We start from the raw sequence: 24,821 nt of genomic DNA on the forward strand, positions 1-24,821 counted from the left end.
GTGTGGGTGGGCGTGCAAGGGTTCACCTGTGTGCCTCTGTGTGCTTGGGGACATGTGAGTGTGTCACTGTGCCTGGGCACACGTGTGAGTGTGTCACTGTGCCTGGGCACACACATGTGAGTGTGTCACTGTGCCTGGGCACACGTGTGAGTGTGTCAGTGTGCCTGGGCACACACATGTGAGTGTGTCACTGTGCCTGGGCACACGTGTGAGTGTGTCACTGTGCCTGGGCACATGTGTGAGTGTGTCACTGTACCTGGGCACACACATGTGAGTGTGTCACTGTGCCTGGGCACACATATGAGTGTGTCACTGTGCCTGGGCACACGTGTGAGTGTGTCACTGTGCCTGGGCACACACATGTGAGTGTGTCAGTGTGCCTGGGCACACGTGTCAGTGTGTCACTGTGCCTGGGCACACACATGTGAGTGTGTCACTGTGCCTGGGCACACACATGTGAGTGTGTCAGTGTGCCTGGGCACACGTGTCAGTGTGTCACTGTGCCTGGGCACACACATGTGAGTGTGTCACTGTGCCTGGGCACACACGTGTGAGTGTGTCACTGTGCCTGGGCACACATATGAGTGTGTCACTGTGCCTGGGCACACACATGTGAGTGTGTCACTGTACCTGGGCACACATATGAGTGTGTCACTGTGCCTGGGCACACACATGTGAGTGTGTCACTGTACCTGGGCACACATATGAGTGTGTCACTGTGCCTGGGCACACGTGTGAATGTGTCACTGTGCCTGGGCACACGTGTGAGTGTGTCACTGTGCCTGGGCACATGTGTGAGTGTGTCACTGTGCCTGGGCACACATATGAGTGTGTCACTGTGCCTGGGCACACACATGTGAGTGTGTCACTGTGCCTGGGCACACACACACGTGTGTGTCACTGTGCCTGGGCACACATGTGAGTGTGTCACTGTGCCTGGGCACACACACACGTGTGTGTCACTGTGCCTGGGGACACACATGTGCCCCCCTGCCTGTGCACATCACACACACATCACGTGTGTGCACACCTGGCTGTCCTCTCACCCGCAGCCGTGTGCCCACGTCTGCCAGGCTGCGCTGCCATGCGTGTCTGCGTGCCCACGCGTGTGCTCATGCATGTGCACACGGCATGGCTGTGCCAACAGACACATGGCTGGCTGGCTGTCTGCTTGTCTGTCTGTCTGCAGCTGGCCCTCCATGTGTGCACGTGTGTGGTCCCCGTGTCAGGGTGTGTGTTGCATGGCCACGCGTGGGTGGTCCTGCTGGGGGGGAGGGGTATGCGTGTGGGGGGGTCCTACAGGCACCGTGTGTGTCCCCATGTCTGTCTATGTGTGTGTGTCTGTCTGTCTGGGGACATGTCCCCACACCCACAGCACCCCAGGAGCCCCCCATCCCCCTACCCTGCCAGATGTGGGGGGGGGCTCATCCCTCTTCTCCCTCCCCACTCAGCATCCTCAGCCCCAGGTGGGGGGGGGTGGGGGTGGGGGGGTGTCCTTTCCCCAGGGGACAGCAGGGTCCCATGGGGTGGGGGTGGGGGTGAGAAGGGGACCAGTGCTCTGCCTGCCCCCCCAGCATGTGGAGCTGAGCTGGGGGGGGGGTGACAAGTGGGTCAGGAGGACTTTATACAGGAGTGGAGGTGGGAGTGCACCCTCTGCCCTCCCCCACCATCCTGTGGGCACGGGGGCAAAGTGGGGAGCTGGCACAGCACCCCCAAAGCTCACACCCACACCTGGGAGCACCCATCTCCCCAGCTCCCTGCCAAGATGGCACCCATCCCCTTGGTGGTTAGAGCACAGGGTGTCCTCAGTGCCTCCCTGACACCCCCACGCCCCCCTGCAGCGCTGCTGCCAGCCTGGCCCCCAGCATGTCCTTGTCACAGGGCCTGGGACGTGCTGGTGGCCCTGGTGGGTGCTTGGAGGAGCCCAAGGCCACCCACTCTGCTCCTCAGACTAAACAAGGCTGCTGCCAGGCACCCAGGGGGGGCCTTTGGGTGGGGACAGGCTGTATCAGGCACTGGTGTCCCCTATCTTGTCCCCCAAAGTGGGCACCATCCCAGGCTGTTCCCACTCCAGAGCTGAACACAGGGGACCCTGCCTCAGGCTGCCCAAGACCTTGTTCTCATGGGTAACCCTGAGTGCCCCCCACTCATTTCCAGGTCCCCTCACCCCTCTGCTCAGTGCCTTGAATCCCTCCAGCACTCCTCAGGTGGGTTTCAGCCCATTGCCGGGTCCCTGTGCCATGTCCATGCTGCTGTCCATGTCCCCATGCCATGCCTAGCTCTAGGTCCCTGCCCCAGGACTGGGGCCCAACTCCACGTCCCCATGTCACCTTGTCATGTCCCTGCCCCCGCTCCTTGTCCCCATCTCAGCTCTGTATCTCACAAAATGTCCCAGCTCCAGCTCCCTGCCCTGACTCCAGGTCCCCATGCCATGTCCCTGCCCCGGCTCCATGCCCTCATGAACATCACCCCTGCCTGACTCACGGCACAGGGTGCCAGCCCCCGGCCCCATTTCCCCTGGGTCTGGCTCCCAGCATGAGACCTGGATGCAGCTCATTGCGTGGATGGGCAGCGGGTGGCTCCTGCCCGTGACGGGGAGCCCAGTCCGGGCTCTCCATGAGGACAGGGACAGGTGGATGTCCCCCTGCTGGACCATGTTCAGCCTCTGCTTAGCCCAGGGGGTGGGGGCTTGCTGCCCTCCTCAGCGGGGACCCCCCTCCCCCCGCCCGGTGCCACCCTGGGCTGCCACGAGACACGGCCAGAGCCACCAGGTGGCACTGCGAGTCCGCCGTGGCCATCTCTGCCTGGCCTCTGGCCACCCGCAGGGCCAGCCCCAGTTCCCCGAGTGTCCCTTTCACGTCAGGGGGGAGGATGCGACCAGAGGCCAAAAGGAACAACCCCTCTGTCGCCAGATCTGTCGCCGGTCTGCCCCTCCCTAAGCCTGGCCCCAGCGGCAGCCCTTCTGTCCCCCACCCCGGGTCTGCCCTCTCCGTGGGCACCGCCAGGATGAAAAACCCTCTGCCCCAACTCTGTCCACAAAGCTGTCCCTCCACGGGCACAGCCGGGGTGACCACACCTCTGTCCCCATCGCGTCCCTCCGTGGGCAGTGCCAGCTGCCCTGTCCACGGATCTGTCCCCTCTGCAGGCACAGTCAGTGGCAGCCCCTCAGACCCCAGTCCCAGTCCCCAGTCTACCTCTCTGCAGGTGGAACCCCTCTGTCCCCCCACCCATCCCCAATGTGTCTCTGTATGACCCTGGCCACAGTGGCAGTCCCTGTGCCCCCCACATCTTCCCTCCTCGTGGACAGGGGCAGGCTCACAAACCCTCCACCCCAGATCTGTCCCCAGATCTGTCCCCAGGCCTGCCCCTCCACGGACACAACGTCAGCTCCCCTGTGCCCGGGTTTGTCCTCTCTACAAGCACAGGCAGGGTGGCAGTCCCTTTGCCCCCAGATTTGTCCCCAAATCTCTCCTCTCTGCAGGTAGAATCCAGCTGACAAAGTCCCTGACCCCAGATTTGTCCCCAGAGCTGCCCCTCAGCAGTCACAGCCCCTGGGGCCAGGGCTGATGTGTGCAAGCAGGGCAGACACTGGGATGTCACCGTGGCTTAGGACCTGCTGCCACTGACTGTGCCTCAGGTGCCCCTGTGCAGGAACCACATCCCCTGAGCCAGGGACAGTGTGTGGCCCCCGGCCCGGGGGGGGTCAAGCCAGGGCACAGCCCTCCCACGGGGACATGTCACCCCCTGCGTGTCTGAGCACACACCTGTGGGTGCCACTGCCTGGTCCTGTGCTGGGCGCCCAGTCTCCTGTGCACATCCCCAGTATGGGTGCCTGGCCCTGGTGTGGGTACCCGGTGTGAGTGCCCAGTTCCCTTTGCATGTCCCCAGTGTGGGTGCCCAGCGTGGCTGCCCAGCCCTGGTGCGGGTGCCCGATCCCGGTACAGGTCCTAGTGCAGATGCCCCGTTCCTGGTGCGTGTGCCCGGCCCTGGTGTGGGTGCCCGGTCCCTCCTGCCTGTCCCCGGTGCATCTGCCTGGTCCCTGCTGCGTGTGGCCAGTGCCGATGCCCCGTCCCTGGTGCGTGTGCCCGTCCCTGATGCGTGTGCCCGTGCCTGGTGTGCGTGCCCGGTCCCTCCTGCGTGTCCCCGGTGCATCTGCCCAGTCCCGGTGCCAGTTGCGTGTTCCCCTCCACGGATGCCCGTTCCCGGTGCGGATGCCCGGTGCAGATGCCCGATCCTGACGCGTGTCCTCGGTGCGGGTGCCCGTTGCTCGTGCCCGCGCGGCCGTGCGCGCCACAACCGGTGGCCGTAGCTGCCTGACGCTGGCGGAGCGCTGCCGCCGCCCGGTCCCGCTCCCGCTCCCGCTCCCGCCGCTGCCGCCGTCTCTGCTCCCGGTGCGGCTGCGGGTCCCGCTGCGGCTGCGGCTGCCGGAGGTAACGGCGCGGGGCGCCGGCGATGCCGGGCGGCGGCGGCGGCCATGGCGGGGCGGGGGGGACCGGATCGGGGGGGTGGGCGGCGGCGGGACCGTGCACCGGGGGCTGTCGTGTGCCGTGGGTTAAGCGTGCACGGGGTGGGGGGGAGATGGACCCTGGGACTAGGGGTTGCCGTGCACCGGGGGGCTACCGTGCACCGGGAGAGGGAGAACCGCGCACTGGCGGGGACTGTGCACCGGGAGGAGGGGACTATGCACCGGGGCAACCGTGCGCTGGGGGCTGGGGGCTGCCGTGCACCGGGGGGGAACACACCGTGCATCCGGGAAGGGTGGGAAGGACTGTGCACCGTGGGGGAACCGTGCTACCGGGGAGCTGGGGGTTGCCGTGCACCGGAGGGGGCACGACGAAAACGGCCGTGCACCGTGGGGCTGGGGGCGCCATGCACTGAGGGGGGTGGTGGTGGGGGCACCGTGCACGGAGGGGACCGGGGCAGACCGTGCACCGGGGGCCAGGCCTGGCCTTTCCCCCCTCCCCGAGGAGCCGGGCCTCGAGCTACGGTGTGTGTGGGGGGGCTCGCACCGGGGCTCATCCCCGCTGCTCGGTCCTGAGTCGGGGGTGGGGGCGTCCCGGGGCTGGGGAGCCGGCGGTGCTCGGGGTCACGGCTGGCGCACACGCGTGTGGCGGGGTGAGGCTGCGTGTTGCACCCACCCGTGGTGGTGCATGTGGTGTGTGTGTGTGCGTCCGTGTGGCCCGGGGCGGGGGGGCGGCGGGGGGGTGGGGTGGTGTTGCTGTTGCTGTGGGTCCCAGTGTCTGTCTGTCTGTCTGTCCCTGCCGGTCCCCCTGCCTGTGTCACCGTGCGTGTGGCAGCGCGCGTGCCCATGCGTGGCTCCGTGTCCGTGTGTCTGTGTGTGCCTGGCCGTGACCGTGCGGCTGGCTAGCTGGCTGTCAACAACCCCCCCGCCCCGCTCCCGCCCTGCTCCACCCCCCTCTCCCCCCAACAACCACCCACCCGTGGGGCTGAAGGCTGCCGTGGGTGGCCAAGAGGCTGGCGGAGGGAGCCGGGGGGCGCAGCGAGTGGCCTGCGCTCGCCCCTAGCCCAATGCCTGCAGTGCAGATCATAAATCAGCGGTGGCTGGAGCGGGCTTCGGGGGGCCGCGGGTCCCCTGGCACCCAAATTGCCTGGGTAGGGAGCTGTAGAGCTCCCTGGGCTTGTAGGACCCCTGCCAGCCCCTCAGGGCCGTGAGGAGGGTCCCCTCGTCCCCCTTGTCCCTGCTGTCACGTTGAAGGCCGGCAGCTGGCCAGGGCTGGCAGGCAGCCCACACTGCCAGGGCTGCGGGCACAGCGGCCTCGCCGGCTCTGGGGGGGTGACGGGGTCTGTCCCCCAGCTGCCACCCGTGCGCTGGTACCCAGGGTGACGGCTGCCGTGGCTCTGTTTTGCAGGTGATACCCCACTCACTCGCCACCAGCGATGTGCTGGGTGGTGGGGACGGCTCTGGAGCCACCGAAGACATAGGTGGTGGGACACAAAGAGGAGGAAACAGAGGAGGGGGGTGTCTCGGGGACAGCATCTTGGTGTGTGTCCCCACCAGCATCTGCAGCCACCAGCCACCCTCAAGCCAGCGCCACCCGAGGGGGTCCTGGTGGCTTTTTGGAGCCTGAGCCCTGCCAGCGTCTCGAGGAGGAGGAGGAAGGGCCGAAGAAGACGTGCCGGGTGATGGATGGCCCCGGCCCGGCGCAGTGGCCTCGAGAGAGCAGAGCCAGGCGGCTTGGGGACCTCGGGGACCTGGCTGGCAGCACCCTCCTCTGCAGAGCCCCGCAGCATTCGCTCTGCTGAGCTCCAGAGCCTGCAGGCAGCGGGAGCCAGGAGCCGGGTCCGGAGGGGCTCCGGGTGACCCCCACGCCCCCGTGCTGGGACACGGCTCGGGGCTGAGCCGCCGTCGCCCTGACATGGCACGGCAGGGCTCGGGGGCCATGCTGGCCTCCGGCGGCCTGGGCTTCCCTCCCCAGAACCTGGCCCGGGTGGTGGTGTGGGAGTGGCTGAACGAGCACGGGCGCTGGAGGCCCTACTCGGCCGCTGTCTGCCACCACATCGAGAACGTGCTGAAGGAGGACGCCCGCGGCAGCGTGGTGCTGGGCCAGGTCGACGTCCAGCTGGCGCCCTACGTCATCGACCTCCAGTCCATGCACCAGTTCCGGCAGGACACGGGTAAGAGGATGGTGCTGAGCCTGCAGCATCCACCCATCCTTCCATCCTGCCATCTTGCCATCTTTTCATCCCTCCTTCCCTCCACCCCTCCATCCCTCCATCCATCCATCCATCCATCCTTCTGTCCTTCCATTCTTCATCCCTCCATCCATCCATCCATCCATCCATCCATCCTTCTGTCCTTCCATTCTTCATCCATCTATCCATCCATCCATCCATCCATCCATCCATCCATCCATCCATCCATCCTTCCATCCATCCATCCTTCTGTCCTTTCATTCTCCATCTATCCATTCATCCATCCACCCATCCTTCCATCCATCCACCCATCTATCTATCCATCCACCCATCCAACTTCCCACCCATCTGCCTGTCCATCTGTCCCTCCATCCCATTGCACACCCCCTCCTCTCTGTCCATCTGTCTCACTCATTCCTTTTCTCTCCTCGTCCTGGGCTCTGCTCCCCCAGCAAGACCCTTCCTGGCCTTGCCTTTCCCTCTCCCCACCATCCCCTGGCACCAGGGACCCCTGTCCCAGTGGGACATGTCCCAGATTCTCTCCATCCCCTCCCATCCCCCATGAGGTGCTTTGTCCCACTGGCCACCCATATGCTCCACAAATCTCTCCTGTCCAGGCTCCCACGGAACTGAGGAGGCCCCAGTTCGGGCACTGGGAGCTGTGGTGGGCACCAGGATGGTTGCAGCCACGCAGCTGATGGTGCTGTGGTGCAGCATGCATTCAGGCCACGTGTCCTCAGGGGAAATCAAAGCCAGTCCCAGCGCCAGCACTGAGCCCAGACCCCATTAAATGTGTCCCCATCTTGGTGTGACCCACTAAATGAGCACGTGCCAGCTGTGCCACGAGGGACTTGACAGTTCCAGTTCATTCCTGGCTGTTCCTCCCCATCCCTGGGGAGCTGAGGGCAGGATCTGACCCCCAGGCCAGGCAAAGGGACGGTGTGTCACCTACACACCAGGTGACACTTCTAGGCTAGGCTGGGGGGACGCAGGGGCCACCCCTCTGTCCATGCCGCTTTATCCAGCCTCCGATGCCATCATTCCTGGTCACCGGCCACGGTGAATGACCCTGCGTGTGGATATGGCTCTTATGACGCGCTGGGGACTGAGCCAGGGACCTGCCACCCTGCTTCTGTCGTCAAGCCTGGCTCTGGATCATTCTCCTGCCAGTCACGGGCTTGGCAAAGGGCAACTTGGCACCTGCGGCCCTGTGTCAGCGTGGCTGCGCTGCGGGCATGACCCAATGGGTCGTGCCAGTGGCCGTGGCTGTGCTGACTCAGGGCTGTGGGTGCCACCAGGACACCCTGGCTGTCTCCATGCCAGGTCGTGTCAGCTTCAGCCAGGACCCATCACCTGCCAGCAGCACCTGGCATTGCAGCCCATGGCCGTCAGGCTGGGTGCTCCTCATGGTGAGGCCGTGGCTGGGTTTGGGGGGTGACACCTCTCTGGCAGCAGCAGGGCACTGCGGGACTTGGGGACACAAATGAGGGTGCTCCCAGTGCCTGCTGTGCCATGGGGACACAGGAGGCTGAGGGCTTGGTCTGTGCCATGGCTGGGGAGGGACAAACTGAAGGTAAAACAGAGACAGTGTGAAATGAGGTGAACCTGTTCTGAGCAGCCGGGACGTGTGTCCCCTCCCTGTGGCCCCGGGGATGCTGGGCTCTGTCGGCGGAGGGGACAGGGGTGGTTGGGCAGCTGGTGGCACTCAGGGACACAGAGCTGTGTGTGGTAGGGTGGCCTCTCCTTCTCCTCTTCTGCAGTGTGGCAATGGGATGTGGGATGCAGTTGCAGGGACCAGTGGGATGCAGGACATGGATGTGAGTGGGATGAAGGATGTGGGATGCTGTTGTGAGTGGACCACAGGACATGGGACACGGCTGCATGGACTGGTGGGATGTGGGATGCAGATGGAAGGAGCAGCAGGGTGTGGGATGTAGATGTGAGAGGGCAGGGGGATGCAGGATCCAATTGCAAGGACCAGTGGGATGCAGGACATGGATGTGAGTGGGATGAAGAATGTGGCTGCAGGTGGGCCACAGGACATGGGATGCAGCTGCAAGGACAAGTGAGCGTGGGACATGGAGGTGAGTGGGATGCAGGATGCAAATGGGCTGCAGAATGAGGGATGCAGATGCAAGGACTGGTGGGATGTGGGATGCAGATGGAAGGAGCAGTGGAATGTGGGATGCAGCTTCAAGTGGACCACAGGATATGGGATGCAGCTGCATGGACTGGTGGGATGCAGATGAAAGGCCCAGCAGTATGCAGGATGTAGATGGACCACAGGACATGGGATGCAGTGCAAGGACTGCTGGGATGTGGGATGCAGATGGAAGGAGCAGTGGGATATGGGATGCAGCTTCAAGTGGACCACAGGCCATGGGATGCAGTGCAAGGACTGGTGGGATGCATATGGAAGGAACAGGATGAGGGATGTAGATGTGAGCTGGCAGGGGGATGAGGGATGCAGTGGAAGGGTGAGTGGGTGTGGGCCATGGATGTGAGCAGGTTGCAGGATGTGGGCCATGGGTGTAAGTGGGCAGTGGGAGGAGTGATGTGGCTGTGAGCAGGCAGCAGGATGTGCGATGCAGTTGCAAGGAGCAGCGGCTGTGGGTCCTGAGCGGGATCCTGGGTGTGGGATATGGCTGCGAGCAGGAAGCAGGAGGCAGGGTACAAGGACCAGTGGGATGCAGGAGGCCGTTGTAAGGACCAAGGGGGGAGTGCAGGACAGAGACAGGAGTGGGTTGTGGACGTGAGTGGGCAGGAGGATGCAGAATGTGGCTGCGAGTGGGCAGCAGGATGGATGCAGGATGCAGTTGCGAGGAGCAGTGAGCTGCAGGATATGGATGTGAGCAGGATGCAGGCCGTGGGCTGCAGGATGCAGATGCGAGGAGCGGTGGGATGCGATTCCAAAGGGTGCTGGGATGTGGGACATGGATGTGAGTGGTCTGGAGGATGGGGGCCTGAATGGGCAGGAGGATGGAGGACGCAGATGGAAAGAGGCAGACGTGGATGTGAACCCAAATGGGATGCAGGGCAGGGCTGTGAGCAGGATGTGGCCAGGTGAGGAGTGGGATGTGGATGTGAGCCAGCAGTGGGATTTAGGATGGGGCCAGCAGCGGGCAGTGGGTTCTCTGTGGGTGCCAGAGCAGGACAAGCAGACTCCCTGCCAGCCATGGGGCCGAGCTGGCTCAGCACAACCCAGCAGCTGGGGCCAGGCTCTGCTGCCCAATGCAGCTGATGATTAATGACCATTATTAGCGTCGTTAATCGGGCTGGGCAAACGGTGCTGCTGAGGGGATAGAGAGGCACCATGCTGCAGGGGGACTGCCAGGGCTGGAGGAAGGGGCTGGGGAGCCTCCCCCCCAACGCAGAGCTTCAGACGCGGCTGTGGCATCCTGCTGGCTTGCAAAACAAGCAGCGAGGGGCCAGGATCTGGCGGTGCATGTGGGACAACGCAGGGCTCCCGTGACTGCCAGCTCCAGCCAGAGCCACAGCAGCTGGCAGGAAACCCTTGGTGACCGGGAAACGCTCCTGACAACGCAGGGAGAGCGAGGGGACCCCATCCAGGGAGGGTGGAGGTGGGCCTGGATCAGAGGGATGGAAAAAAAGATGATGGAGGTTGAGCAGCATCGCCCTTCCCGTGGCGGCTGAGGCTGTGATCCCAACATCCCGGCGGGCAGCCAAGCCGACACCGCCGACACCGCTGAGGGAGGGTTGTTGAGCCGACACCGCTGAGGGAGGGTTGTTGAGCCTCCCCCGGGGAGGCTCAGCCCTGCAGACGCCGATCGATCCCCCACACGCCGCGGCCAGGGCTGCCTCTTGCTGCTCATCAGCCCTCTGGCACGCCGCAGTGCTCTCAGGAGGGTGAGAGGGGGCGCCTGCACCCCGCAGTGCCTCTGAGTCCCCATCCCTGTGGGGTGCTGGGTGGGCACTGGACACACACACGTGGATGAGGTGTGGGCCCCTGCACCAGCAGCCCAGGGTGCTCTATGAAGGGCAAGAACAAGCTGCTTGCACCCCACAGTACCTCTCTGTCCCCATCCCCGTGGGGTGCTGGGCTGGACACTGGACATGAGCACCTGCAGCACCTTCTGCCAGCACCCCAGAGTGCTGGAGCCCTGCTCACACCACATTCCCCTCTCCCTCTCCCCCTCCCCCATGTCTCCGCAGGGACCATGCGCCCCGTCCGGAGGAACTTCTATGACCCCTCCTCAGCCCCGGGGAAGGGCATCGTGTGGGAATGGGAGAACGACAACAACTCCTGGACGCCCTACGACATGGACATCTGCATCACCATCCAGAACGCCTACGAGAAGCAGCACCCCTGGCTGGACCTCTCCTCCCTGGGCTTCTGCTACCTCATCTACTTCAGCAGCATGTCGCAGATGAACCGGCAGACCCAGCGCAAGCGGCGGCTGCGGCGCCGCATGGACCTGGCCTACCCCCTCACCATGGGCTCCATCCCCAAGTCCCAGTCGTGGCCGGTGGGCTCCAGCACCGGGACGCCCTGCTCCTGCCCCCAGTGCCTGCTGGTCAACAGCACCCGCGCCGCCTCCAACGCCATCCTGGCGTCCCAGCGCCGCAAGCTCTACCCGGGAGCCGTCCGCCAGAGCAGCACCTTTGCCGGGGGGGCCTTGTGGCCGGCGGGGACGGGGACGGTGGCGGTGGCGGGCGGAACAGCCAAGGGGGAAGGGCTGCGGGTGCCCGGCGGAGCCTTCGCCCCCGGCCAGAGCGTGCCTGCCGGGGCACCGCTGCCCGGGCTCAACAACCTCAACCAGCCTGGCACCCAGCGCGGGGCTGGACTCGGCGCCCGGGCCACCGTCCCCCCGGGGTAAGGAGGCTGGGGAAAGGGGATGGTGGTGGCGTCAGCGAGGCTGTGGGGGATGCCAGGCGAGGTGGGCACAGGAGTGGGTACGCAGGATGGGGGGAAAGGGAAGACGAAGGTGCCTTGTCCCTTGCTGTCAGCTTGCACAAGGAGCCCTGGCACTTCCTGTGTCACCTCCAGCCCCAGGATGCCCACCCTGGGGACAACCCCAGCGGCTGGCTCATCTTGTCTCAGGTGATCTGCTGGATCTCTGCCTCTGGGGTGATTTGTGCAGTTGTGTTGTGCCATGCTGTGCCACACTGTGCCATACCATGCCATGCCAGCTGCAGGAGATGGAGTGCTTGGTTCCAGGGGACTTGTGCTTCTGCAGAGAGTGAATGACACCATCCCATGGCCTGGTGCCACCAGGCAGGTCTCTTGGGAGTACATGGGGACCACAGCCTCAGTGTCCCCTGCACAGATGGGAATAACTGGGGAGTTATGCAAGTTGTTTAGCAGACCCCCAGTGGGGCATCCCAGTGAGTATCCCTGTCCTGGCACCCAAGCCCTCATGGCCACACCTCTTTGGTGGGTCAACCTGGTGTCCCCTCAGGGCTCTCAGCACCAGGCTGTCACCACAGCCCCAAGCCCAGTGGGGGTGGACAGTGCCAACCCTGCCAGCCCAGCTGAGCCCTATCCCCTCCCATCTCCTCACAGGGTGCCAGCCCTTCCAGTGAAGAACCTGAATGGCACTGGCCCTGTCCATCCTGCCCTCGCAGGTAAGGGGGAGCCTGCCAGCAGCTGAGTGCCACTGGGAGGTGACATCATGGGGCTGGAGGGCAGGAGGAGCAGGGCACTGGGCTGAGGCACAGCCAGGTGGTGGGAAGGATGCATGGATGTTGGGTGGAAGCGTGGATGGGTGGGTGGGTGGATGGATGAGTGAATGGATGGATGGATGGGTTGATGGGTGGGTGGGTGGATGGATGGATGGACATTGGGTGGGTGGGTGGATGGGTGGGTAGGTAGGTGGATAAATGGATGGACAGACAGATATTGTGGATGGATGTGTGGCTGGAGGGCTGGATGGACGGATGGACATTGGGTGGATGGATGGATGGGTAGGTGGGTGGATAAATGGATGGACAGACAGACATGTGGCTGGCTGGCTGGTGGGCTGGCTGGCCAGACAGCAGCTGTTCCCTGGTGCAGGGATGACTGGCATCCTGATGTGTGCCGCTGGGCTGCCCGTCTGCCTGACCCGTGCCCCCAAGCCCATCCTGCACCCTCCGCCTGTCAGCAAGAGCGACATCAAACCTGTGCCAGGAGTCAATGGCATCTGCAGGAAAACCAAAAAGAAGCACCTCAAAAAGAGTAAGGAGCTGCCAGGGCACCTGTGCGCTCTTGGCCCTGCCAGCCCCTGCCAGGAGGGGAAACTGAGGCGCAGGCGCTGCTGCTGCCCACAGGGGTGGCACCCCCAAGGGTCTGGCTGAAGGGTTTGGGGCTCTGATGGCATCTCCTCCTCTCCCCCCCTCTGCCCATGGTAGGCAAGACCCCCGAGGACGTGGTGCGTCGCTACATCCAGAAGGTGAAGAACCCCCCGGATGAGGTGAGCGGGCACCCCTGGGCACTGCAGCTCAGCCCACTGTGGGGCTTGGCCATGGAGAGAGGAGGGGGCAGGGAATGGGCAGCCCACTGTGGTGGGCACAGGTTTGGGAGCTAATTTCCTCTTTCCACCTGGACACTGATGCCCATCGTGTGCCCGTCAGGACTGCACCATCTGCATGGAGCGGCTGGTCACCTCCTCTGGCTACGAGGGTGTCCTCAGCCACAGGGGCATCAAGCCGGAGCTGGTGGGCAAGCTGGGCAAGTGTGGGCACATGTACCACCTCCTCTGCCTCCTGGCCATGTACAACAACGGCAACAAGGTGAGCCGGGACCCTCACCCCAAGGTGGGACACCCTCCCCAGAGTCACCCATCCCTGTGAGTGTGGGTGCTGGGGGTGGATGCCCTCCCCGATGCCCACTCTGGTACCTATGCAGGATGGCAGCCTGCAGTGCCCCACCTGTAAGGCCATTTATGGAGAGAAGACTGGCACACAGCCCCCCGGGAAGATGGAGTTCCACCTCATCCCCCACTCCCTCCCTGGTTACACCGACTCCAAAACCATCCGGATCGTCTACGACATTCCTACTGGCATCCAGGTGCGTGCTGACCCCGGGACCCTCCCCTGCCCGGGCTGGGTGCCCACACCCTGTGCCACTCGCTCAGCCCATTGTCCCCTTACCCAGGGCCCGGAGCATCCCAATCCTGGCAAGAAGTTCACAGCCCGTGGCTTCCCCCGGCACTGCTACCTGCCCGACAACGAGAAGGGAAGGAAGGTGAGCGGCACAGCAGCGCCGGCGCGGGGCGGGAGAGGAGAGGAGGGGGTGGGAATGGGATGAGGGAGGAAGAGAAGGGGTGGAATAGAATGGGATAGGAATGGGATGAGGGAGGAAGAGAGAGAAGAGAAGAGAAGAGAAGAGAAGAGAAGAGAAGAGAAGAGAAGAGAAGAGAAGAGAAGAGAAGAGAAGAGAAGAGAAGAGAAGAGAAGAGAAGAGAAGAGAAGAGAAAAGAGAAAGGATAGGATAGGATAGGATAGGATAGGATAGGATAGGATAGGATAGGATAGGATAGGATAGGAAAGGAATAAGATGAGGTAGGAAGAGAAGGGGTGGGTTGGGATAGGATGGGATGGAATGGGATGGGAATGGGACAGGGCGGGAACAGAAGAGATGAGGAAGGGGAAGTGAAGGTGGGGAAAGAGAAGCAGATAAAATGGGAAGAGGATGGAATGGGAAGAAAAGGGATGGGAAGGGATAGAAAGGGAATGGGGAGGGATGGGATGGGATGAGATGTGGATGGGGATGGGAATGGGAATGAGAATGAGATGGGAGGAGAAAGGGAAAGGGATGGGATGTGGATGAAATGGAAAGAGAATAGACGGGACAGGATGGGAAGGGAATGGATGGTGTGGGATAGAAAGGGAATAGGAAAGTATGGAAAGCAATGGGGAGGCTGCAGCAGGGCCGGGGTAGGGGTTGAGCTGTGCCACAGGGAAGGGTGGCCCCATGCAGGCACCATGCTGGGGCTGGCTGCTGCACCCCGGGGTGCTGGGGCTGGGCAGTGCCAGGCAGGGGGAGGGCTGGGGGAGGGCCGGGGGTGCCGGGTGGGCGAGAGACGCCCGCGGCCGCCTGCCGCAGGTGCTGAAGCTGCTGATCGTGGCCTGGGACCGTCGGCTCATCTTCACCATCGGCACCTCCAACACCACGGGGGAGTCGGACACGGTGGTGTGGAACGAGATCCACCACAAGACCGAGTTTGGTTCCAACCTGACGGGCCACGGCTACCCCGACCCCAACTACCTGGACAACGTCCTGGCCGAGCTGATGGCCCAGGGTGTCTCCGAGGCCAACCTGAAGGACTGAGGCGAGGGCGAGGGGCGGCCCCCAGCCCCCCGTCCCACCACGCCCCCGCCCGTGCCGCCCGCGCCGCTTCGCTGCCGACGCCGCAGCCCTGCCGGGCGGGTTCGTCCCGCGTCCTGGGCCGCCCTGTGCCACCTGCCCCCACGGCCCCGTGTCTGTCCGCCCTCCCCCCGTCCCGTCCGCCCTGCTCCCGTGGCGATAGCATCGTGGCCTGGTGCTTTTCTTTTTTCTACCTGTGGCCTCTCCGCGCCTCAGCCGCCCGTGCCACCCGTGCCACCCGTGCCACCCTCCGCTGCCCCAGGGAACCGCGTAGAGCCGGTGCCATGTGTTACATCTCTGTGTTACAGAATACACCCTGAGCTGGGCCACTGTCCCCAGCCTGTCCCCAGCGCGTCCCCGCTCCGGTCCCTGCGCCTCCCGGGGTGCCGTGTGGCGTCGCTGCAGGGTGGGTCCCCGTGGGGCGATGCCGAGGGTGGGTCTTGGTCACTCCTTGTGGGGATGCTGGGCTGGCAGGGAGGGATTCGGGGATGCTGAGGGGCTCAGAGCTGTCCCAGGGGTCTCCTGGCGGGCGAAGGTGTCATGGGCGATGTCCAGGTCCCGCAGCACAGCCTGCAGCCGCCCCTTGAAGGGGTCCTCTGTGCCCCACAAGCAAGGTCAGAACTCAGCCCCTGGCACCCCTCCAGTACCCACCCTCTGCACCCCCGCAGCACCTCTCTCCAGCACCCACCACCACCCCCGCCCCGGCCCACCTTCAGCTACCCCTACCAGCATCCACCCACGGTACCTTCACCAGCACCGTTTGGGGTACATCCTTACTACCCAGCACCCTCCCAGCACCTATCCCTGACATCCCCCTCCAGCGTCCCCCCCCACTGCTATGTCCCCTCATATCCCCCCCGCCCCCCATCCCACCGCACTACACACTGCTCCCCGCCCCCAGCTTGTCCCACTGCCCCTCCCCAGTCTCACCACCTCTCCCTGCCCCTTCCTCCGCAGTGGCCCGCGGGGGAGTGGGGATGGAGTGTGTTTGGGGGTGCCCCCGTGTTTGTGTCTGAAGCCGGGTGCGGGTGCGCCCGTGCTCGCCGCCGCGCCTGCCTCCGTGCGCGCTCGGCCGTGCACGTCCCCGTGTGCGCGCATCTGGGCGGGCGGCCTCGTGGCTGTGTCCCGCGGATTTGCTGTCCCCTGCTGGAGGGGACCCGCGGAGCGATGCGGGTGTGCACAAGTGTGTGCATGTGTGTGCGAGCCTGTGAATGCGTGTGCAAGTGTGTGCATGCGTGCACAAGCATGCGAATGTGTGTGCAAGCATGCAAATGCGTGTGCAAGTGTGTGCATGCATGCACAAGCATGCGAATGTGTGTGCAAGCATGCAAATGCGTGTGCAAGCATGCACAAGCATGCGAATGTGTGTGCAAGCATGCAAATGCTTGTGCAAGCATGGGCAGGTGTGTGCAAGCGTGTGCTCTATGTGTGCACAGGAATGTGCCTGTGTGTGCCCAGCCATGCCCACGTGCACCCACAGCCCCACGCAGAGGTCTCCCCAGCAGCACCCAGGGTTGCATGGTCCCCATGCCCACTCCCCTCCACCTGCCCCTACCTGCATGCCCCGGGCAGGGAGGCTCAGCGGCTGCGCTGCCTTCAGAGTCCTGTGCCCTGCAGGAGAGGGACCCTCAGCACGCTGCCTGCCAGCAGGCAGGGTCCCTTGGGCACCCCCCAGCCTCACCACAGGCGGGCCCCCGCTCTCCGGAGGTGCCCGTAGAGGGTCTGTGCTGCTGCCGCGGGGTCCAGGGGCTCACTCCACTCGCCCAGTGCCACGGCTCCGTGGGTCCGGCTGCAGCCAGGTGCTGCCAACAACAGCGGCAGCTGAAACGCTGGGGACTCCCCGCCCCTGCTGCCCAGCTGGACCCCCGCCCCGGGCTGCCCACCGGCCTTACCGGCGCAGGCAGGTTGCAGGCAGCAGGTCCAGCGGCCTGCGCGGAAGGTGCCCGGGTGACAAGTGGGCAGCATGGCCTCGTTGGTGCTGCTGGCCTGTCGCAGTGCCCAGAGCCACTGCCACAGCTCCTGGGCGCTCTGTGGGGACAGGGAGGGAGGGTGGCACTCCTGACAGGCACCCACAGGCTCACTGTGCTGGGGGCTGCTGGCGGGGACGAAGAGGGGGTGGGTGGGCAGGAGTGATGCCAATGGAGTCTCCATCAGAGGTGGACATCAGGGGTGATGGTGGGCACCAGGGATGGTGATGGGCACCAGGGCAAGGTGACTAGAAGTGAGAGTTTGATGGCAAAGATGTCCAAGTAGGACCTGGTGTGGAGATGGCACCATGGGAGCCAGGGTACCCCAGTGGCTGCAGGGTACATAGGGCTGGGAGTGTGGAGGGTCCTGGGGTGGGAGGGTTGCAGGGAGCTCAGGCTGGCGTGCAGAGTGGCACTGGGGGGGCACCCACCTTGCACTGGATGTAGGTGGTGTGGAGCTGCCCAGCCTCATCCTGTGCCACGATCTGCATGACGTGGGGGTGCTGGAAGGTGGCCTCGTCCACCCGCTCCACCGCCCGCATCTGAGGCACGGGGATGGAGCAGCGCACCTGGGGACCCCCAGACGCCCGCTGCTCACTGCTCCCGTGTCCCCACGCCAGCCCGGGGCTGGGGGGGTCACGGGGAGGGGGCAGCACCCACCTGCCACTGGGGGGACTTGGAGTAGGTGAGGGCCTCGGAGCTGAGCCAGAAGTACCTCTTCTTGAAGGCGAAGCGGGGCAGCAGGCTGGGTCCCCCCGCTGTGCGGGTGTGCAGGTACCCCTCCTTGATGGTGCCCATAGGGTGGCAAAGTGCTGGTGGCACCAGCCCCTCGCCTGCTGTGGCTGTGGCATGGCCAGCAGTAGCGTCACCCCAAGTGCCACCGCCTCCCCCAGCCCACCCCGGCCATTCACGGCACGGAGCAGGTTCCTCTCCCTGGGAATGCTCCCCGGATGCAGGGGACAGCAGGGACGATGGCATCACTCCGTGTTGGGTGCTGGCACGGCTGGACCCACCCCAGTGGTGCCCCAAGTGTCACCACCTCCCCCAGTCCCAGGATGCCCATCCCTGGCCATTTCATGGCACCAAGTGGGGCTCCCTCTCCAGGGGTGCTCCCGGGATGCAGGGGACAGCAGGGATGATGTCCCCACCCTGTGCTGGGCCCTGGCATAGCTAGACCTGACCCCGGCTGTGCCCCTCCTGAGCCCATGGTGCCCGCTCACCCTCGGTGCTCTCCACGCTGACCAGGCTGTCCAGGAAGGCTTTGACACGGGTGACACTGGGCAGCAGGACAGTGTGCAGCGGGGCCATCCACGGCTCCTTGCCCTGGCCCAGCTGCAGCCCCAGGTTGCCAATGCTCTGCAGCGCCTGCCCAGCGCCAGGAAGGGCTCACACTGATGTACCCACCGCGGTGTGGGGGGCAAACCCCCTCCCTGGCTTCTCCCCTCAACTCCAGGGGCTTGGCAATTGGGGAGGAGAGTGAAAAAGCAGAGCAGCCAAGGGGGTGATGGGACCCAGCCACTGCCCCAACTCGTGGTGGCATGGCCCGATGGTGGGCAGGGCTGGCCTTGAGTGCCAAGGGAAGGACCCAGGTTGTGGCATGTGGCATGAGGGCAGGAATGGCTTTGTGCTCCTTGGGATCCCCGCCCCTTCCCTGGGTCCCCATCCCAGGGTCTCCCTCTCCTACCTGGTCTTGCCATCCCTCCCTAGCACCCCCCATCCCTATGGATCCCCATCTCTCCACAGCGTCCACTTCCCTCCCTACAAATCCCTATGCCTCCCAAGGGTTCCTATCCCTTCTCCCAGGGTCTCCATCTTTCCCCAGGGTCTCCCTCTCTCCTGGCTGTCTCCATCCCTCCCTGGGCTCGCAGTGCCCCCAAGTGCCCGTACCTTGGCGAGCAGCAGGAGCGTGCGGCCGGTGCGGGGCTCAGCGTGCTGCTCCCGGAGCCCAAAGAGCTTTGGGGTGAGGACAGCAGGGGCGAAGAAGCGAAGGAAGAGAAAGCCACTGATGGAGAAGTACTGCACCTCCTGGCCAGGGACAGGGACAGCTGGGGCCGGTGGTCCCAGTGGCCTGTGGACCCCCCCCAGTCCCAGCCCCAGTGCCTGTCCCACCTGGTGCTGTGCCGAGGGGAATCGCTCCCCCACCCTCTTGCGGAGCCGCTTGAAGGCCATCCTCATGAGGAGGGGACACTTCTCCACTGAGCCCACGATGGCATCCACGATGTCCCCCAGATAGCCCTTCAGCAGCTCCAGGCTGCTCTCTTGCACCTGTGCCTCTGAGAGGGACCCCTTGAAGGAGATCCTCCTGCGGGAACGCCGCCTGGTCAGGGGGCCACCTGCTGCCCAAGAACAGACCGCCCCGAGCCGGCCGCAAGCTGCCGAGGTGACTCGCGGGCTCAGCAGCGACGGGTGACACCCTCCTTGCAAGGGACATCAGGATGGAGGTGGCTTGGGACGTGCCAGGCACCAGGTGTGTCACCAGCCGCCCCTTTGTGCGCACCTGCCGCGGCTCAGCTCCATCTTGCTGGGGTCCAGCTCCACGTACTTCTTCTCCTCGAAGATGCGGTTCACCACGGGCCTCAGCACCTCCTGCAGGTAGGGCAGCCCCACCACCTGCAAGGAATGGCAGGTCACTGTCCTTGCCCCCAGACTGCCCCCCGGATTGCTCCCCACAAGCCAGCTCTGTGCCCTGATGCCCTGGCGGGAGGGGGGCAGCAGGGGCTTGGCTGCCATCTCCTCCCCTGCTCACCTTCAGGAACTGCTCCATGGACTTGGAAGCCAGCGAGTTGGAGCGGAAGAGGATGTTGGGGTCCGCTGGAGGAGCACAGAGGCCGTGGCAGTGTGGGCACACCCTGTGCCCACACTGGTGTCCCAGCCCCCCCGGTGTGCCCCACCCCTCACAAATGTGCCACCTATCCTGCCTCCCCCCTGCTGGCCCCCACTCTGCTCCCCGTGGGGGTCTGGGGAGACCCTAGAACCCAGTTTCCTTGCTGGGGTGGTGGTGCAGGTGGTGCTCTCAGCCCTGGCACTTACTGGTCCTGGCCAGCTCGTGGGTGGTGAGGTAGTCCAGGAAGGGCACGGCCAGCCCCTGTCCCAAGAAGATCTTCACCAGCTGGGTGGCCACATCCTGCCGGCTGTCCCCCGAGGTCACCTCCTCCAGGACGGCCAGAGCAGTGCCAGCAAGGGGCTGTGGGGAGGGCAGGGTGGGCACGGCGGGGCCCCCATGCCGGGGTGGTCCTCAGCCACCCCTGAGGGTCCTCCTACCCCACATCACCCACCTGGCCTGGGCACAGGATGGGCTCGGTGAGGAGCTGGATGAGGGGCTGGTAGTAGGGGGTGGGCAGCACCCTGTCCTCCACCAGCCGCACTGCCAGCCGCAGGGCACCCAGCTGCCCCCTGCAACGGCACAGGAGGGGCTGGGTCAGGGCCTTCCATCAGCCATCGGAGAGGTCCCCCAGGGATCCTGTCACAGCTGTCCTGGGGGACTGCTCGTGGAGGGTGCAGGCAGCTGCCTGCCCCCTCCCTGCACTTACCCGTGGTCCTCAGCAGTGCTGGGGAAGGGCAGGAGCTGGAACCAGCCCTTAGTGGGGTTGCTGCAGATGGTGTCCAGGGGGAACTCGACCTGGGAGGCCAGAGGCAAGGTCATGGGTGGGGAGGGACACGCACCAGAGCACCCTGTGCTGCACCCCCCTAGTGAGGTCCCCTCCTCCGGGGGTCACCCAGACCCCAAGCAGAGGGAGGCAATGGGGGTTCCCCCAGGCCCCTGCCCCATGCTAGCGTGCCCCGAGGTCCTCACCTGTCCCAAGAAGTCGTTCTTGCCCACGATGTCCCAGTCCCACACCTCCACGTTCAGCACGGCCTCCCCCAGCTCGCCCTCTGCCAGCTCGAACTCCAGCACCTCGTCCCAGCGGGGGAAGCGAGTTTTCTTCAGCACCTGCTGGGCACAGCGACCAGTGGCTGCGGGGGATGAGGTGTCCAAGCCTCGGGCTCCCAGCACCGAGCGCCCTGACTCACGGCCGTCTCCAGCGTGTGCCCGCAGCACGACACCCGCGCGAAGGGGTCTGAGGTGCCAGAGAGGTCCCGGGGGGCCAGGTCCCTGTGTGGAGGTGTTAGGGTCAGGGGGGTTGCAGCAGACAGGTCCCCACCAGCACAGTCCCTGCAGCCCTGTGTCTCCTTTTTTCTCCCAGCTCATCTGGGCACACTGGGCACCAGTGGGGTGCTGGGGGGGGACGTTGGTGAGAGTAGGTCTCCATCATTCCTGCCCCCAACCCCTTCCTTTGGTCCCTGGGGACAAATGGCATAGCACTGGGGACTGGGGTGGGAATGGGGATGGCAGGGGGGCCCTGCTGTCCTTCCTTGTTGTCCCCGTGGCCATCCTGTTGCCTTGGTACCCACTTCAGTTGCCATGGCAGTGGGATGCTGCCTCTGCTCCCTGCTCCCCACCGGCTGGCAGCCACGTGTGTGGGCACAGGCACATGCATGCGGGCACACGTGTGCCCACCCCCCCTCCCCCCCAAGAGCAGAGGGGAATCCTGGGGCCTGCCTCAGTTTCCCCCCATTTTGAAGCCAAAGAAACTGGGTTTCACCCCACTTTGCTCCCAGCTGCTCCCCACAGGCTCACAGGATGTTAGGGGTTGGAAAGGACCTCCAGAGATCATCGAGTCCAACCCCCCCTGCCAGAGCAGGACCATAGCATCCAGCACAGGTCACACAGCAACACATCCAGATGGGGCTGGACAGGCTCCAGCAAAGGAGAAGCCAAAGGGGAGAAACTGGGTGCAAGGGCCAGCTGGTCTGAAAGGGCCCATTTGGGCTCCCCTGCTCTGCTCCTTGTCTCCCTGACCCAGAGCAAGGCTGCCAGTGCCCACAGCTGCTCATTCCCAGCTGAGACCCCGTGGCACTGTGACGTGTGGATTGGCATCATCGATGCCCCCAAGCAGGACAGAGTGGGGACCCTTCTCAGAGCCTTGTGCCACCTCTCTTCTCATCCCCTCCCCTTCTCCTGCTGCCCAGACCTCACCAGCCAAAAGTAAGACCCCAAGGGGTGGTGATACCCCCTGGCATGCCCTGCCAGCACCCTCCCTACCTGGCCTCAATGAGGTGGCAGCGCAGCACCCGTGGGTGGCCCCGCTCAGGCACCTGCAGCTCCAGGTGGATCTCACCCTGCACCTCCTTGTCTGGGTCCACAGGTGCCAAGCTGAGCCAGCTGTCCACACCTGCCAAGGGAACGAGGTGGGCACCCTATGGCGCCAGGCTGGGCCCCCCCAGCAGCCCCCTCCCCAGCACGACCCCACTCACCCCGCGGCTCGGCCAAGATCTGCTGGCGGCTGAGCGAGACCTTGCCGATGACATCGTCCTGCCTGCCAGGGCAGAGACACGGCGGGCACTGAGCCCACGGATGGGGGCGTGCCACCCCGGTGCCCGCCAGGACCACCTCGCCTGCCTTACCCGATGGTGTCTTCATCCAGCACGTAGACAGCGAAGCTGTGGAAGCCGCAGGGCAGGCGCAGGATGTATTCCTCACCCCAGAAAGGGTTCAGGCTCTTCCACACCGTGGCTGTCCTGTGATGGAGAGCTGGCTGCACCCCCAGGCAGAGTGCCCATCCCCACACCTCCCCTCCCCAGGGTGCCACAGTGTTTCCCCCCCCTACCTGGCCACCACCTCGTTGTCCACCTTGACCACGCAGTAGGGATCGCTGGAGCCAGACCTGGGCAGAGGGATGAGGGTGCGACAGGTTCAGCACCCGAGCTGGGGGTCCCCACACCCGGCCCGGGGGGGCTGGATTTGAGCACCACTTCAAATCCCAGCAGGGAAGCACCAGCTCTAGGTGGGGAGCTGAGCTGCCCAGTCTCAGCCCAGCCTCACAGCTGACACCAGGATGGGGACCACGAATTCTCCTGCTGCTCCCTGACCTAGGGGGACCTGCTGAGGGCCACCCTGAGCCATGGCCCTGCGTCCCCACGCCCCCCACCCGTGGGTACCGGTGTCTTGCCAGCAGCACAGCCAAGCCCAAGTTTCTGTGGCAACACACGATGTCAGGGTGACACTGGCCTGGCCCAGAGCCTGTTGTGCGGGGGAGGACATGGAGGGGACAAGGGCTGGATCCGGGGCTCTGTAGCTGGTCCCTGAAAAGCCACTTCCCCGCTGATTTGTGTCACCCGGGCCAGCAGAGAGGGACAGCAGCCCTGGCTCAGCACGCAGGGCCGGTGCTGGAGCCCCAAATCCCCTGCTGCTGGTGGCAGGGGGTGACAGGAGATGCTGCACCACGGAGCCACAGCCTGAGTGGTGCGGGGGAGGCGACCCCAGCCTCTCTCTGTCCCGGCCACAGGAAGGTGCTGGTCACAGCTGTGGGCTCCGTGGGTGGTGGTGGTGGCTAATGAATGGTGGTGGTAATCCCCAGGGGTATCTCAGCACCTCCCAGCAGAGCAAAGTCCATGACCCAGCCAGTCTGGCAGGGCACACTGTGGCAGGGCACTGTGGGGCTGGCAGTTCCTCTCTCCCACTGCCCCAGGAGCCCTGGGACGGGAGCAGGTCACTTTGAATCCCCCTGCAGCCCCAGGCTGGGTTTGGGGGACTGAGAGGGGTACCATGCTGGCAGGTCCAGATCTCCCCACTGCGTTCAGACCCCCAGAGCAGGGCACCCAGCACAGCATTGTGACCCCAGCTGGGTGGGGAAACTGAGGCAGGGAGACCCTGCTGTGTGTGCCATGGCCGGCTGCCTGGCCCTGGGAGTGGCCAGCGGTGCCAGGCTGGCACATCCGGACAAGTCCGGGACTGCCAGGTCTGTTGAGGCGTATCCATGGGGCAGGAGCAGGCAGGGGGTCTCCTTGCCTCCCCTCCCACTCTCCCCTTCCCCCTTTGCTACCCCCTTTGCCCAAGAGCATGGTTGCTCAGTGAGTATGTGGGGTTGTGGGGAGCTGTGCCCCCCGAGTGCTCCCCACAGCCTTGGGGTGATACCCTGTAGCCACCCTGCTGGGGGGCAGCAAGGGGATGCTCAGGGGGTTGGGGGGGGCATAGGCTCTGGGGGGTCTGGGGGGCTGGCACCCCCCTACCACCCCCAGCCCCCCACTTCAGGGAAGTGTGTCCCTGCCAGCATGGGTGAAAGCTGGGATCCCCAAAACTGCACGGGGAGCAGAGCACCCAGCGCCCCCAGCACCCCACCCCCCATCACAACCCCCGGCAGGGGGGACAGGGGGACCCCACCCCGAGCCACTCACACGTCCTTGGCGGGCAGGTCCTTCCCCTCCAGCACCCGGCAGTGCAGGGAGCTGCTTTTGGCCATGCCGGAGAACTTCGGGGCGAGCACCTAGGAGTCCCTGGGGTGCCCCGACGGGCGCCCCCGGGGGTGTCCTGATTGCCGCCCCTCCACCTTCGCCGCCGGTGGGGCTGCGGGCACCGTCCTCCGCCTCCTCCTCCTCCTCGACCGTCTCTCTCGCCGTCGCTTCTTCCTTTTTCCTCTTCTGGGTTGTTTTTTTGGCTGCTTCTCTCCCCACCTGCGCCCGAGCAGCGAGTGAGAAGCCAGTGAGATGGGTGCCCACTGGCCCGGTGCCACCCCGCCGCCAGCCGCTGGTCGTCGCTCACCCTGCGGTCTCCCCGTGTGCCAGCCGCAGCAGCAGCATGGGCAAAGCTCCCCCCGCCCCGGCTCTAGTGATGGGGAAACTGAGGCACAAGGTCATCCCAGATGGGAGGGGGGCACACACACAGAGACAGCTTCTGTCCCCTCCCAGCAGAGGGGCACAAGGGACTGTCCCCAGGGTGGATCTCTGCCTGCACCCCAAAGTAGTAGTGGGAGGCACGGGGTGGTCTTGGGGTAGGGGAAGGGAAGCAACCCGCTTGAGGGGGGCTTCTGGCACAGGGATCCCCCAAGGCTCCCCATAGGACTTCGTTCCCTGAT

At 64.9% G+C, this 24,821-nt stretch overlaps 2 protein-coding genes across 2 annotated transcripts; one reads left to right on the plus strand and one right to left on the minus strand.

Annotated features, from left to right (window-relative positions):
- The first annotated feature begins 4,270 nt into the window (after positions 1-4,270).
- On the plus strand, positions 4,271-14,982 carry DTX1 (deltex E3 ubiquitin ligase 1). Its single transcript, XM_054173120.1, has 10 exons — positions 4,271-4,430; positions 5,871-6,636; positions 10,828-11,488; positions 12,179-12,240; positions 12,671-12,832; positions 13,006-13,067; positions 13,228-13,386; positions 13,502-13,663; positions 13,751-13,840; positions 14,702-14,982. The coding sequence occupies exons 2-10, from the start codon at positions 6,378-6,380 to the stop codon at positions 14,924-14,926; spliced, it is 1,842 nt and encodes a 613-aa protein (XP_054029095.1). The 5' UTR covers positions 4,271-4,430; positions 5,871-6,377; the 3' UTR covers positions 14,927-14,982.
- Positions 14,983-16,639: 1,657 nt separating this feature from the next.
- On the minus strand, positions 16,640-24,404 carry RASAL1 (RAS protein activator like 1). The gene is made up of 19 exons (XM_054173272.1): positions 24,145-24,404; positions 22,578-22,634; positions 22,375-22,488; positions 22,225-22,286; positions 22,013-22,142; positions 20,941-21,022; positions 20,723-20,860; positions 20,460-20,548; positions 20,196-20,322; positions 19,960-20,113; positions 19,676-19,740; positions 19,427-19,539; positions 19,039-19,231; positions 18,817-18,954; positions 18,150-18,294; positions 17,590-17,762; positions 17,361-17,498; positions 16,855-16,990; positions 16,640-16,764 (listed from the first exon to the last, which is right to left on the minus strand). The coding sequence occupies exons 1-19, from the start codon at positions 24,207-24,209 to the stop codon at positions 16,640-16,642; spliced, it is 2,244 nt and encodes a 747-aa protein (XP_054029247.1). The 5' UTR covers positions 24,210-24,404.
- Between the last annotated feature and the right edge of the window lie 417 nt (positions 24,405-24,821).

The sequence above is a fragment of the Dryobates pubescens genome, chromosome 25 (genome assembly GCF_014839835.1).
Source record: "Dryobates pubescens isolate bDryPub1 chromosome 25, bDryPub1.pri, whole genome shotgun sequence".
NCBI lineage: Eukaryota > Metazoa > Chordata > Aves > Piciformes > Picidae > Dryobates > Dryobates pubescens.

Coding starts and splice junctions, on each gene's coding strand:
- RASAL1 (XM_054173272.1), bottom strand. CDS start 24,209: ATGGCCAAAAGCAGCTCCCTGCACTGCCGGGTGCTGGAGGGGAAGGAC. Junction 22,489..22,577: donor GACAACGAGGTGGTGGCCAG/GTAGGGGGGGGA, acceptor TCTCCATCACAG/GACAGCCACGGTGTGGAAGA. Junction 17,499..17,589: donor CCAAGTCCCCCCAGTGGCAG/GTGGGTGCTGCC, acceptor GGGGGTCCCCAG/GTGCGCTGCTCCATCCCCGT.
- DTX1 (XM_054173120.1), top strand. CDS start 6,378: ATGGCACGGCAGGGCTCGGGGGCCATGCTGGCCTCCGGCGGCCTGGGC. Junction 6,637..10,827: donor CCAGTTCCGGCAGGACACGG/GTAAGAGGATGG, acceptor ATGTCTCCGCAG/GGACCATGCGCCCCGTCCGG. Junction 13,387..13,501: donor TGTACAACAACGGCAACAAG/GTGAGCCGGGAC, acceptor GTACCTATGCAG/GATGGCAGCCTGCAGTGCCC.